Below are 14,269 nucleotides of genomic sequence, written 5' to 3' on the forward strand. Positions count from 1 at the left end.
GAGACTTGGCTTAAGAGGTTTATGTGGTTAATATGCAGGATGCGGTTCCTCAACAGAATCAAGGTTCGAGGGTGGAGAGGTTGATCCGATGGACGAGGTCCCGTGAAGGTTGGATGCGACTGAATACATATGGGGCGTCGAGAGGTAACCCAGGGTTAGCAACAGCCGGAGATGTCATACGAGATGAAGCCGGTGACTAGGTCAAATGTTTTGTTTTAAATATTGGTTTTATGATCAGCTTCGTTAGCTGAACTGTGGGGGAGTATACTATGAACTCTTTATTGCTTGGGAGTGTGGGCTTTCGCGGTTGGAGTTGGAAGTGGTCTCCGAGATTGTGGTTCGTTTTCTGAAGGCAGGAATCCGTGATTCTTATCTGCTGTCGTTTCTAGTACGTTTGTACCATGACTTTCTTCCGAAGGACTTGATAGTCCGTATTTCACATGTGTATAAGAAAACTAATTGTATTGCAGATGAGAGACCGCTTGAGTCTGTACCGGACTTTGTTCGTTCTATTTTGTTGGAGGATGCTTGTGGGACTGCGTTCCCACGACAACTCCGGTTGTAAGTTTTAATTTAAGTTGAATCAATTTGGGAGGCTTCTGCCTCTTGTTTTTGACCAAAAAAAAAGAGTTAGTTATTTCTTACTTCTTATTGTATCAAGTTTTGAAATCTAAGAAACAAAATTAAATTCTTTTCCAAAAATTTATAATATGCATTATCAATGTTGACTTTTGTCATTTATTACAATTTTGTATCTTAAAGTGTGAGAATCAAATAAAAGATCTTATACCAGAAACGAAAGATTAAAAAAGAAGGAAAAAAAAACTAAATATCCAAAATAGATGGACAATCTTTTAAAATTTTGATTGGTACTCATCTTAGGGTTAGGGGTTTTGTGTTTAAAATCCTCCTCTATTCTCGATCTTTTTGGGAATCAAATCGTTTGGGAGAGTTTGGGGATAAACAATGGCAGAAATAAGCAGCTGGTATCACACAAGAGAAGAGATAGAAAAAAACTCTCCATCGAGACTCGACGGTATCAACTTTAAGGAAGAAACTTTCCAACGTTGGTCTTACACTTCATTCCTTCAAGAGCTTGGCCAGAGACTAAACAGTCCTCAGAGGTCTATAGCCACAGCGATTGTCTTATGTCAACGGTTCTTCACTCGCCAATCACTCGCAAAGAACGACCCTAAAATAGTCGCCACCATCTGTATGTTTATCGCTGGAAAAGTCGAAGGGTCTCCAAGGCCGGCTTGTGATGTCCTCGTTTTCTCTTACAGGGTTTTGTTCAATATAGAACCGTTGAGAGATGTGTTCGAGAGATTGAAGGTCACTGTGTTGACAGGAGAGAAGCTTGTGCTCTCTACATTGGGATGTGATCTCGACATCGAACACCCTTATCCACTAGTGATGGATTGGATTAAGAGATCGGTTAAGGCCGAGGATTTTAGGCGTTTGTGTCAGGCTGCGTTTAACTTCGTCAATAACACACTACGGACGTCGCTTTGCCTACAATTCGGACCTTGTCAGATCGCTGCTGCTGCTATATACCTCGGGTTGAGCATGTGTAAGATGAAGTTACCTTGTGATGGAGATAAAGCCTGGTTTCAAGAGTTCGGTATTACGAAACGTCAATTGGCAGAAATTTGCGACCAGACGCTTGATCTCTATGTTCAAGACTTTGTCATTCCGAGAGGTGACTGTAAACAGATCAAGATTGATGAAACAAGATCTTCTCAGGCTCTTCAAGGTCATCAAGATGATAAGGTAAATTGTCAAACGTAGTTGATAAGTCAAGAAATGTTGTTGACACAGATGATTGTGTACCTTTTGTGGAATCTCCAAATATAGATAAAGTGACTAAAAGAAAATGTATTGGCAAAAACATAGCCAAAGATCTTGTGAACAACTTTTTTTTTTTTTTGGGGAGACATTGGAAGTGTTTGAAAATATCAGACTATTTTTCTTATGCAAAAGAGATTTAGTTTTGTTGAAACTTTTGAGACATTATAAATTTATATTCTCTTTAAGATCTCTATTATTAATTCTTTGATTATATATTGCACCTATATGAGATAAAGAACAAACCCAAATACAAAGCTTGATTAGTTGATTATTAACGAGTTCAAAACCATTCCTACGAGTTGTTTTAATGGCACGTACAAAGTGTTTTAGCACCTATGGCTACAGCAGTTAATCAGCTTGAAACAAATGATTGCAATTTAAGCTAAAGAACTTTTAAGATTCTTCCCGTGACTGGCATCTAAAATGACATTGTAAACAAGCATGCATCACAAACAGATCAATCAAACATTAATTTGTATATATCCATGTATAATCGAGTTTCTAAGCTTGTGACACGATCCTGAAAAGTCATAACTAAAGACGAACAATTGGATTGAGCTAGTCATGTCCTTCATATATCATAGTTTGTTCTGATACTAAATCATCTTGAATTTGCCACTTTTGGAGATCAGCGACTACTTGAAACTCACGAGATTGCACATATCATAGTGATCAATCATGATGAGACGATATTGATGATTGATTGAGTATTGATTTCTTTGAGCGTCAGAAAATCATATCTCTCACTAATCAATGTAATAATGTGTGATTCCTAGCATATTCCTTAATAAAACTGATTACACAGATTTTTCTCCCTAATTAGTTGCTAACTCAAATACTATTGCCTTGGAGAAGAAATCATAATCGACTCTATAAATATTTTACACCTAAACGAGAATTATCATCACCGAATACATAACAGCCACAACTTACTGAAAACCATTAGATACACCTTTGAATATTGATTTTGAGCTTAGGGATGAAAGGTGACCTTTGCATACTATTTAGTTTTCTCTATAATCATGTTGTTGTTATAATTGTCATATTTTCTGATTTTCAATACTAATATTTTGACATAGTGATGAAAGAATGGCGAGTATGTTGTGGGGTTATTTTGCCGATCAAGTTTTTAGAGCCTGTCAAAAATCTAAGGGAAGCATTGTTGTTTGTCTGCTCAGATTTTACAACATAAATGGCTACAAAAGTAAACACATCTTCCGGTTAGACTCATTTATGATTAAATCAGATCAATGATTGTGTCATTGCTTACATAATCTTTATCATGACAGGTGTTAAGTTTTTATCTAATTTTTTGATGGTATTCAACTCCATGTCAATCCACTACTGCCTCAAGTAAATCAATGTTCTGTTATTGATTTTTTTGTTTATTCTTTTCGGAGATATGCTCTTGCAATAATATATATATCGTTTATCTTATGTCAAACTATTAACCATATTTTTTAATTTATTCTTGATTGTGGATCCAGAAAACTTGCATGATGCAGTGAAGAAACTGATTGGAAAGACATTTCTCTTTATTGTATGTGTTGGAAAAGAGAACATATGGAATGATAAAAGAAATCTACAAGGTGTGGAAAGTAATGTCGAAAGATGATCTTCTTAAATCATCACAAATAAGGATATGAAATCGGTTAACCAAAAAGTCAAGAACGGCGGAGATGTCGGAAATGGACCAATGAAAATAAAGAAGAAGATGATAGATTTGTTTTCTGAGACTAGAGTGATTTAGGCAAAACAAAAACAAAAGCAAATTATGATTTCACAAAAAAAAAAATCCAATTACAATATATATATATATATATATATATATATAAAAGTTATTAGTGATATTGCAATTGTTGTTTTTCTGCTAATAACTATTTTCTTATTTCTATCAAATTATATACAGTTATACTGGCTCCAAACTTAATAACCAAAAAATTCAATGGGGAATTATATATACACATATATTCCCCAAAATTTCAATAGGAAATAAGATATTACTTCAATGTATATAATTTCACATATCTTATTACTCTAATGGGGAATAAGATGAATGAATCAGATGTTAAAAAAAAACATACAAAACTACAATACAAAAATTATACTATACATATATTTTAGAAATTACAATATAATAACAATACTACTATCTTTAAATTGAAAAATAAAAAGAAACAAACAGTCTTTTTCTTCAAGAAATCACTACTTAATGAATTATATGATATAGTTCCTATAGTAAAAAACAATAAACTTCAAACAAAACAATTTTTACACTACCTAATAGATATATATTTGTAAGGTTATACATTTAAAAAGTAAAATTTTTTAGTTATGTATATAATTAATCTATAATATAAACTGTTTTTTATTTATAAATATAGTTCCGCAGTGTACCGCGGGTGAATATCTAGTAGTATACAATCTAAGTGGTACATACAATGTGGGTGCTGTGGAAAATTAGCTATATAAGGAAAGAGGAAATACAAACAATCTAAAAATTCTAACCTTCATCGTTTTAGCCTATATATACCAATGGTTTTGAATTATCACTGATATATATTGTTGTGGTCTACTGGTGCAGTGACATTTATTTTCTTCATCTAACCTGGGTTTGACGCCAACCTTACGCTAATTTTTCATTTTTAACTTTCCTTCTTCTTCATAGAAAACCCTAGTGCCGCCAGGCCTGACCACATCTTCTCCGACATTAGTTGACATTCTCATCTCCCAACTTCTGTTCTCGGTTGGACGAGAGAGCCCATCATGAGCTTCTTCAATCTTCTTCCTCCTTCACCAAATCCACTTTTCTAGGGTTTTCAATTTGTCTCTTCTCTTCTTTAGCTACTTGTGTTGCTAGAAGAACCCGTTTGAGGACTCATTCTTACTTGAGTTCAATTATGCGTGATGCTTGTTCACCATCTCTCAGGAAGAAGAAACGGCGGCGGAGAGGCTGTGGGACAGGAGATGCAAATGTCGACCAACGGCGGAGAAGATGTGGTCGGGTTTATTTAAAAAAAAAAAAAAAATTTAACCGCGTTTCGTGGGATTTGAACCTAGGATTGAGGATTAATCAGAGCTCACCCATCACCAGCAGACCACGGTAATAAAACGATTTATTTTTAAACCAAATGGTATATAAACTATAAAACATGTGAGGTTAAGATTTAACACCGTTAAAATTTTGTAATGTTCCGTTGATGGCTGTTAACTCGTTGATACGAATTTACCAACCGTTATTAAACCATAGTTTTTAATGACAAAATTAAATAAACTAAGTATTTTTCTTCCAACAAAATAATACGAGGTATTAAATGTTCAAATAAAAAATAAATGATGGTTTTTAGGCTTTTTTCCCACGTATAAACCCGTGTATACAAATATTAGTGATCAATAATACTCCTCCATAATTGTTAATCAAGATACATAAATTAGGGTCGGGCATTTATACTCACTACCGACCTTTGACATGTTACCAGATTCAACAAAAAATAATTGTGGCTTTTATATGAATAAAATGTATGATAAATTCACAAATATGTTGCTTGTAGTTGTAGGTAATGAGCATCTATAGTATCAAAATTTGTTTCATCTACTTGTCCCGTGCCCGTATTATATTCGTCTAGGGGATAATCCGGCCCGGTATATATAGGACTATTTATTAGCGATGAGAAAGTTTGTTAGGATTAGAAGGAATCTTATTTCTCATTAATTGGTAAAGTTAACTGGACACAAAGAATATATACAACAACTATACACGGTTAAGCAACACTGAGTTAACCAAAGCATTAAATCAAATCAAACCAACTAATCTCATACCCCCTCAAGATGAGCATCCAAAGATATTTAAAAGGCTCATCTTGGACTTAAGATGTTCAAATTGGTGTGGGAATAGAGGTTTTGTTAGAATGTCTGCGACCTGATCTTTTGTGCGGACGTGAAGTAGCTTGAGCTCACCATTATCCAAACGTTCACGAACTGTATAACAATCAATTCGATATGTTTGGTCCGTTCGTGAAAAGTAGGGTTGGTGGTGATGTAGATAGCTGTAGTACTATCAGAGTAGATAACAGGAACCGTAGTAGACACTCGCAAAGACCTGAGTGAAATTTTCAGCCAAAGAAGCTCACTGGTTGCGAGAGCTAAAGCCCTGTATTCAGCTTCACCAGAGGAGCGTGAATCTGTATGTTGTTTCTTGGATCGCCAAGAGATCAAAGAATTACCAAGAAACATTGTAAAACCAGTAGTGGAACGTTGACTATCTGGGCAGGAGCCATAATCAGAGTCCGCAAAAGCCTTGAGAGTGAGGTCAGCTGAAGCGGAATAGAATAACCCTTGGCCAATAGATCCTTTGATGTACTGCAAAACTTATTTCTCATTAATTGGTAAAGTTAACTGTACAAAGAATATATATACAACAACTATACACGGTTAAGCAAAATTGAGTTAACCAAAGCACTAAACCAAATCAAACCAACTAATCTAATACTATTAATACTTTAGTTTTATAAAAAGTCAACCAGGAGTGCCCGCAAAGGAGAACACGATTGTTGATATCAGAAATAACAACTAGAAAGATTTAAATGAAGAATATGATCTGGCAGACTTTTGGTGTAAATCGACAAGAACAATGAAGAACGACGAACTGGATTTTGTATTGATTCTTTTGTTTATCGTCTTGAGTAAGTTACATGTGTTTTCTCTATACAAACTTCGAATATTTAAGCTAAAACCAACTCCAAAATTTCCAGGATCTCCTCCTCTAATCTCGCCTACGATCTTGACCACGACCTCCTGACCTCATCCTTGGATTGACTTTCCCATTTAGCCGAACTCTCGTCCTGGGCCCGCGTCGAGCCCACTTGCTGGTTTGGCTTCCACTTCTTAACGGCCTTTCCTTTGGGTCTTTAACTCGTCGAAACCCAATACCAACAATTGCCCCCCAGCCTTTTAACCTTAACAGGGAGGTTGAAAGGCGAATATCCGCAGGATCTTTCGTCGTTTTGGTTTCTCAATCCTTCTTGGGAAAAACACAATGAATCTCAGCTTCCGAGATCTCCGTGATAATTACATTCTTTCTCCTAAGATCCAACGGTGGAGGCGAACAGTTTGGACGGCATAGATTTGAAGAGAGGGATTCGTGGGATTTCAAAAACCAAAGTAATTATGACTTATAAGTCATTAGTCACACGTCTTGTCATAACCGCGCACTCTCCACTACTTCAAGGTAATCTTCCTCTCCTCTCCTCTGTTTAAGTGCTTCCAAGATTTTATTTTTGTTTGTCTAATTCTCTGTTCCTCGTCGTTTATCTCTTTCCGTCTAAGCTAGTTAGCCTTGCGACTGCTTTTCTTTCCACTTTTATCCTTATGGCGCCTAACGAACTTTGGGGAAACCACATTCCCCCGATCACTTCCGTGAGAAACCTCACCGATCTCCGTCAGAAGCACAGAGTCCCTCCAGACATTGAGATGATACTTTTTCCCGGCGATCCATACACACCGGAGACCGTCCCCCCGGACTATTGCTGCGCCTACACCACATACTTCGAGCGATGCGAGCTCGTGTTTCCCATCTCGAGGATCATCTTGCAGATCCTCCAACGCCTCCGAATGGCGTTTCCCCAGATGTGTCCAAACTTCGTGCGACCCATGATGGGCCGCGAGATAGGGCTTGACCTTGGAGTTGACGATATCCTTTGGTTATATCAAATCAAACACAACTCGGGTTTTCCCAGGACGTTTTACACATGTCGCCGCCAAGGACGAGGGATAATACAGGTGATCCCTAGGAAAGACGAAAGGTGGAGAGAGAAGTATTTTTACTTCCGTGTTACCCCAGCCTCGGTGGGGTACTTCAACTTTGCCCGTCTCCCAACTCAATGGGCTGTTTGTGTTGGTCAAAACGACCCTTAGTTGCTCGTAGACTTTTAACATTGTCGCTGTCGTCCGTTTACGTTTCTGGTCTAATGCGTCAGAGGTTTTTTTTTTAATGTTACAGATTCCGGTGACCATCCGAATACCCCAGGAACTCAGGCATTTACGGAGAGACTATGAGGGGGAGAGGTTGGTGGAATTCGTTCACTCGAGCCCGAATTATCGCAACGTTTAACGCTCCTCTTCCCCAAAACATTCCTGCTCCAGTCCCAATTGTCCCCGCTGTAAACCCAAACCCGCCGCTCTTCGCCGAGCAGCCTAGGAGCCAAGGCGCAGACAATTCTCCTGTCCATAGAGGTAACAAGCTTCCCTTCATTAGTTGGTACTGTGAATACCCCCGAGCTTGATTAAATTACGCGGGTTACACCACCTTCACGTTATTATTATTATTATTTTTTTTTACAAAACAAGCATGACAGTTTTTGTATTTGTTCAGATATCTTGAGTTCATCTTCGACCTCCACTCCCCTACTCGCTATGGCCAGGAAACCGATACTCCGCGAGCTCAGAGAGCAGACAGAGTCATCCCGGAGAGTTTGCGCCGGCGACGTTGATGCAGCATTGGCTTCCGCCCTCCGTGCTGTTCAGCCCAACCCAGCTCGGGTAGGCAGTGAGAAGGTCAACCATAACCCCGTGACTCCAGTTGGACCATCCGTACCAACCAGGGAAATCATGCTTGTCAGCTCGAAGTCAACTCACGGTGAGCCGACCCCGCTATCGAAAAGAGCTCGTACTAATGCTCCCCGTGCTCCCAAGGAGCGGAGCCGTGAGAGCCAAGGAAGCCGTCCTGCAGGAGGCCACCCTGAAGGCCCCGCTAGTGATCCTGCTGCTGCCGGGAACGGCTCTTCGTCGAGCCGCCCGTTCCACTAGAGGTTTTCTCATTCCCGTGACTCTCTTGCGGTGGGCGACCACCTTGGAGGGATAACGCCGGAACATCAGAGTTGGTTCACGAGCTTACGAGCTTACGACGAGGGTGGTTCACGAGCTTACGAAGGCCCTCCAGGCCGCTCAAGAGAGGGAGAGCGCCGCGAACAGCAGAGTTGCATCCTTGGAGGATGAGGTTGCCTCCCTGAAGGATGCTCAAGAAAGATTGCTCGCTGTCGAGGCTGACCTTTCCTCCACTAAAGCTGCTCAATCAAAGCAATGGGCGACCGCGACCTTCTGCTAAGGGAAAACCAATGGTTGAAGGAAAAGGCAGCAGGGGTGGAACAACAGCACACGGAGGCGGTCCGTAAGGTGTTTCATGATGCCAAGGAGCGGATGTCCTAAGATTACCGGGCGGTCCTTGATTCGGTCAAAAGCAAATGGGAGAGGAAGAAAGAGCAATCTGCGGTTGAGGGTGATTGCGGAGATGGAGTCCAACCTTTTCCTGATCAAACAGATCAGTGAAGGGAAGACATCGATAGAAGAGGAGCTGCAAATCCTCGGGACTCAGAGGGCGGCTGTTGCTGTCAGGTCTGATTCCTTAGCTGTCTCGGACTTCTTGGGGAGCAAGCTTGACCTTCCACAGATCTCGGAAGATTTGGTTGCACCTATGGAGGTCGACGCAGGAACCGGGGTCCCCTGCGGTTTGAACGAGCATGGGAGTAACGCAGGTGAGGTGGAGGACTTGGAAGCTGGGAAGGAGGGTGAGGACAACTGATTGCGTTTTGGTGCCTCTTTTGGTTTATTTTTTAGTATTTTGCTTGATTCGCTTGGGAGGGTTTTCACCCGGGACTTAAAGATATTCGCCTGAGGAGGCCTTCAAACCTTTTGATAAGTTTAAATTATAACCCTTTAACATTCGTCTCTCGACTTAGTTTTTTTTTAGATAGATTTGAGGGCGCGCTCTGATTGTTAGATCTGGGTAGAAGTGGTAGGTGCGACCAATCTGACTTCGTGTCAAGTATATCTTTAAGATAGGGTTTTCCGCGAAGGAGTATATGAGTTTTGTTTTTTTTCGAAGAGATAGTTTGTAGGTGTTCGAGTAGCAAGGTTTTATTAGGCTTGCATGAGGTCGCTTTTTTTAGCTTCCAAAAAGACCTTGCGGGGTCGACCCAGAATACGGGGGGCTCTAAGCCGAGATAGTTAACAGTAGGATCTCGATGACATGTCGCGATTTGTTTAAGAATCGAAGTTGTCGCATAGGGTGAGTGACCCATGAATTGAATGTAATTACAAAACTTAGATAGTTGGTGTGGTGGCTGCGCTCGTTGCGATTGAGCTGCCTACGTACCCCGTAAGGGGATCAAGCCAGATCGTAGTTCGGTTGTTGTCAATACTTACTGGAAGTATTTCTTCAGGTTCTTGACGTTCCATGGTCGGAGCTCGGCTTTCCCGTTACTCTAGTCTTCGAGGCGATATACGCCATTGCGAACGACCTTGGTGATTCGGAAGGGGCCTTCCCACTTGGTCCCCATTTTTCCAGCGTTCTTCTCCTTCCTGTGATCAAAGACTTTGCGGAGTACCCGATCTCTAACGACAAAACTTCGAGGTCGGACTTTGGAGTTATAGAAGCGAGCAATGACGTTCTGATACTTTTGAGCTTGCACCAAGGCTTGCTCTCTTTTTTCGTCGATCACGGCAAGGTTATCATACAGCGCCAAGCGGTTCATGTCCTCGTTTTTGGGGACAGATGGTCCGGAAAATACTTCCTACGGAAACCTCGGCCGGTATTACGGCCTCGATTCCGTAGGCCAGAGAAAAAGCGGTTTCTGCCGCCTGGTGTGGTCCGGGTGGCCCAAAGGACCCCGGGAAGCTGGGAGTCCCATCCCGACTTTGCTGCGCCCAAGCGTCGCTTGAGGCTATGCAAGATTAGTTTCTTGGCAGCCTCTGCCTGACCGTTGCCCTGGGGGTAGCGAGGTGTGGATGGAGTTATGCGAATGCCCCAATCATCGCCGAATTTTTGGACCACAGACTATATTAAGTTGGTTCCGTTATCCGTGACGATTTCGTCGGGGATGCCATGCCAGCATACTACATTCTTCCACAGGAAATCCTTTACGTGCTCCCCAGTGATGGACTGGTAAGACTCGGCTTTGATCCATTTTGGAAAGTAATTGGTCATGACCAGCAGGTTAGTTACACGTCGTCTTCCCGATTACTCAAGGGGACCGATGGCATCCATCGACCACCGCATGAACGGGTAAGGGGCGGACACCAAACTCATAAGTTATGCGGGTTGATTAATCATGGGCGCGTGGCGTTGACACCTGTCGCATCTTTTGGCGTGTGCGTCGCAGTCCGCGAGCATGGTTGGCCAAAAATATCCCTGCTGTTTTATCCTAAGGGCGAGTGATCATCCCCCGGAGTGACTTCCGCAAGGGCCCTCATGAGCTTCTTTCAAGATGCTCAGGGTTTCCTACCCATGAACACACCTGAGGTACGGTCCGGAGAGGCACAGCCTATACAGCTCGTCTCCGATAATGCAAAACCGCGCGCTGAGCACTTTGATCTTACGCGCTTGCCAACGGTCTTTGGGAGCGGTTCCGTTTGCGATATACTCTCGTATTGGGATTAGCCAATCTACTTCTGATTCCGCGAGCTTGTCATCTTGGTCGGGTGCCTTCTCGGGTTTGACCTCATTTGGGCTAATATTGCCCTCGACTTGGTCGACACTCTGGGCTTTAACTGGAATATCGATGCTGGGCTCGTCTATGCCCTCCACGGGAATGACCCGGTTGATTGAGGGGTCAGAGGTGGAGGCAAGGCGGCCAAGGCATCGGCCGCGGAGTTTTCTCCTCGAGGGATTTTGGTGAGTTCGAACGTTGAGAACTGTCCAGCCAGTGAACGGATGACTTGAAGGTATGCGTCCATCTGTTCGTTGTTAGTGTCATAGTTTCGATGAAACTGGCTAGTGACGAGTTGCGAGTCACTGAACGCGGCGAGCTCCTTGACTCCTACGCCTAGCGCTAGTCGGAGGCCGACTATCAAGGCTTCGTATTCAGCTTTGTTATTTGAGGCCGCGAACCCAAGTCGAAAAGACTGTTCCATGACATCGTTGGAGGGAAAGACAAGTTGACGATCCCGCAACCTTTTATGGACGATGCTCCGTCCGCGTATAGCGACCATTTCTTGGTGCCGCCTTCAGTGCAGTCGTTGCTCGTGACGAGCTCAATCACAAAATCGGCAAGGACTTGTGCTTTAGCACAGGTTCTTGGTCAGTACACGATGTCATACTTGATATGCTCAAATTTATCCTAGAGCTACCCTCTCAAATTAAGGGATCAATTGTAGTACTTAGTGATCAAATCCACAAGAACTCTAGATTCACACAATAGACTTATTATTCTTTTAATTATGCTAAACCAAGATTGTAATTTAAATGGCAATGCAAAAACAGAAAAATAAAAGAGTTGTAAATCAATAGGAATAAATGCGAGGCCTAGGGAAATTCTCAGAAAATAATGGAAAATCAGATCAATTAATTAAACAAGCAGGATTCAATAATTAAGCACCGTTCTTGAACTCTAAACATAATTATAAAATAAATCAATTATCACTGCCATTATTATCTAAGTTTTAAAATCAGAAAATCCAAATCTATTTGCAAAATTCAAGTTAAAAACCAGCTTTAAAAACAGGTTTAGATTGTTCACAAAATTACTAATTCAAATCTCTTTTCAAAAAGTAATTTTGCTCACCAAAAGTTTTTGTCAGGAAAATCAATTATACTCTCATATCAATAAGTAATCCTAAGATCTAAATCCAGATGACTAATCAAATATCTAGCATTAAAAACAACCTATGGTGAAGAACAAGAAAGATAATGAATCCTAAATTAACAGATCTAATAATCCATGAAACCCCTAATGAAAAACCCTAAACCTAACAAGCAGATCTACTCAGACATAATTGTATGAATACAAATCATGAATAAAATAGATAGCATTAGGAGATTAAAGGGAGAAGAAAAAGAGTATTAAATCTTCTCTGAAGGAGTCTTGATTCTTCTCTCCAAAAGCTCTCTAAAAATCTCTCACAGGGTTTTGCTCTCAAAAGTTGCAGGGAAAAATAAAGCTTAGGTCTAAACAATGACCATAAAAATCCTATTTATATTTCTAAACACGTCCAGGACTAATGATGCAAATATGGAAAACTTTGGGGCCAATTTGTAAATCTTCAAAACTGATGGGAAAACTTCTAATTTCTTCTTTGGCCTAGCATCGATAGATGCATATGCTGTGTCGATCGATGCACTCTTCTAAACATGTCTCCCAACTTCGTAGCTCAGCCTCAATGCTTGATTAAGCTCCAAATCTTCCTATTTAGCTCCATTATGCTCCCATCCATGCTAAATCCTATAAAGACTCAAAAGACTCTAAAAATACTAAAAATACTCTATAATTAAGACTTATATCATGGCTAAAAACACCTAAAAACCATGATATCATACCTAAAAACATCCAGCATTCTCCAATCTTAATCGGAACATCTTCTAAGACACCTTCAAGAATCCTTCTGGACCGATCAGCTAAAATAAGAGAGATCTTAGTCGACTTGAAATCTGTCATCCCAAGTCTCACAGCAACAAAATGGGGCATCAAGTTAATACTAGAGCCAAGATCACAAAGTGAGTGAGGAAACCTTCCTGTGGAGATAGAGCAATCTAACACAAAACTTCCAGGATCTGGTAACTTCTCTGCAATCCTTCTCTGAATCACTGCACTTACTTCTTTAGAGACAACCACCTCCTGCTTCTTATCCTTCTTCCTCTGTGGATGCTGCTTCAAAAGAATTGAGCTGACATCCTTTGTAAGCAGTGCTCCTTCCTCAGGACTCAAACCATTAGTGACCATCCTCTTCACATATCTCTTAATCCCAGGAGAAAACTTGACTGCATCAATCAAAGGCATTTCTATCATCACCTTATCCATCATAGCTTTGCATCTAGCTTCCTCAAGCTCCTGCTTAGACCTCCTAGGCTTAGGAAAAGGAACCTTAGGCTTAGGCTTATATGCTTTTTCTGAATCGGATGGTTGAACTGGAACAGAAACCGTAGCTGTCTGTGGGGGTGTCGATCGATGCTGACATTGTGTCGATTGACGCTTGATTGAGACTGCATCGATCGATGCTCCTGTGTATCGGTCGATGGAACATCAACTACCAGATGGTTGTCTTCTTCCTTCACCAAAATTGCATTATAAGCATGCTTGGGGTTCGACTCTGTTCTTCTAGACAGAAGTGCCTGTTGTCTTTTAACAGACCCAGCAGTCTGAATCACTTGATTCTCCAGCTTCTTGACATGAGTGTTTAATGCATCAAACTTCCCAGTCAGCTCAGTGTATACAGAATCAATCTTCCAATTGAAGTCCACTGTTAACTTCTGTTGACTTTCCAAAATCTGTCCAATCATTGATTCCATCTTGCTCTCTGAATTGGGTGGAGGGAGGGGTTGGTAAGAAGAAAGTCCATAGTTCCTTGTGAAATTGTTGTTTGGATTTCCTGAGAATGAATTCTTCTGACCAAATCTCTGATTTTGATACCCAGCTCCATACACATAGTTGAC

General features: G+C 41.0%; 1 protein-coding gene across 1 annotated transcript; it reads left to right on the top strand.

Moving 5' to 3' along the window:
- The first annotated feature begins 966 nt into the window (after positions 1–966).
- LOC104759718 (putative cyclin-T1-1) lies at positions 967–1,788 on the top strand. The gene has a single exon (XM_010482615.2). It carries the CDS (start codon positions 967–969, stop codon positions 1,786–1,788), a length of 822 nt encoding a protein of 273 aa, XP_010480917.2.
- Positions 1,789–14,269: the final 12,481 nt, after the last annotated feature.

Source organism: Camelina sativa, chromosome 17 (assembly GCF_030686135.1).
Source record: "Camelina sativa cultivar CO46 ecotype springtype chromosome 17, ASM3068613v1".
NCBI lineage: Eukaryota > Viridiplantae > Streptophyta > Magnoliopsida > Brassicales > Brassicaceae > Camelina > Camelina sativa.

What these genes read in the sequence shown, in the direction of transcription:
- LOC104759718 (XM_010482615.2), top strand. Translation starts at nt 967, where the DNA reads ATGGCAGAAATAAGCAGCTGGTATCACACAAGAGAAGAGATAGAAAAA.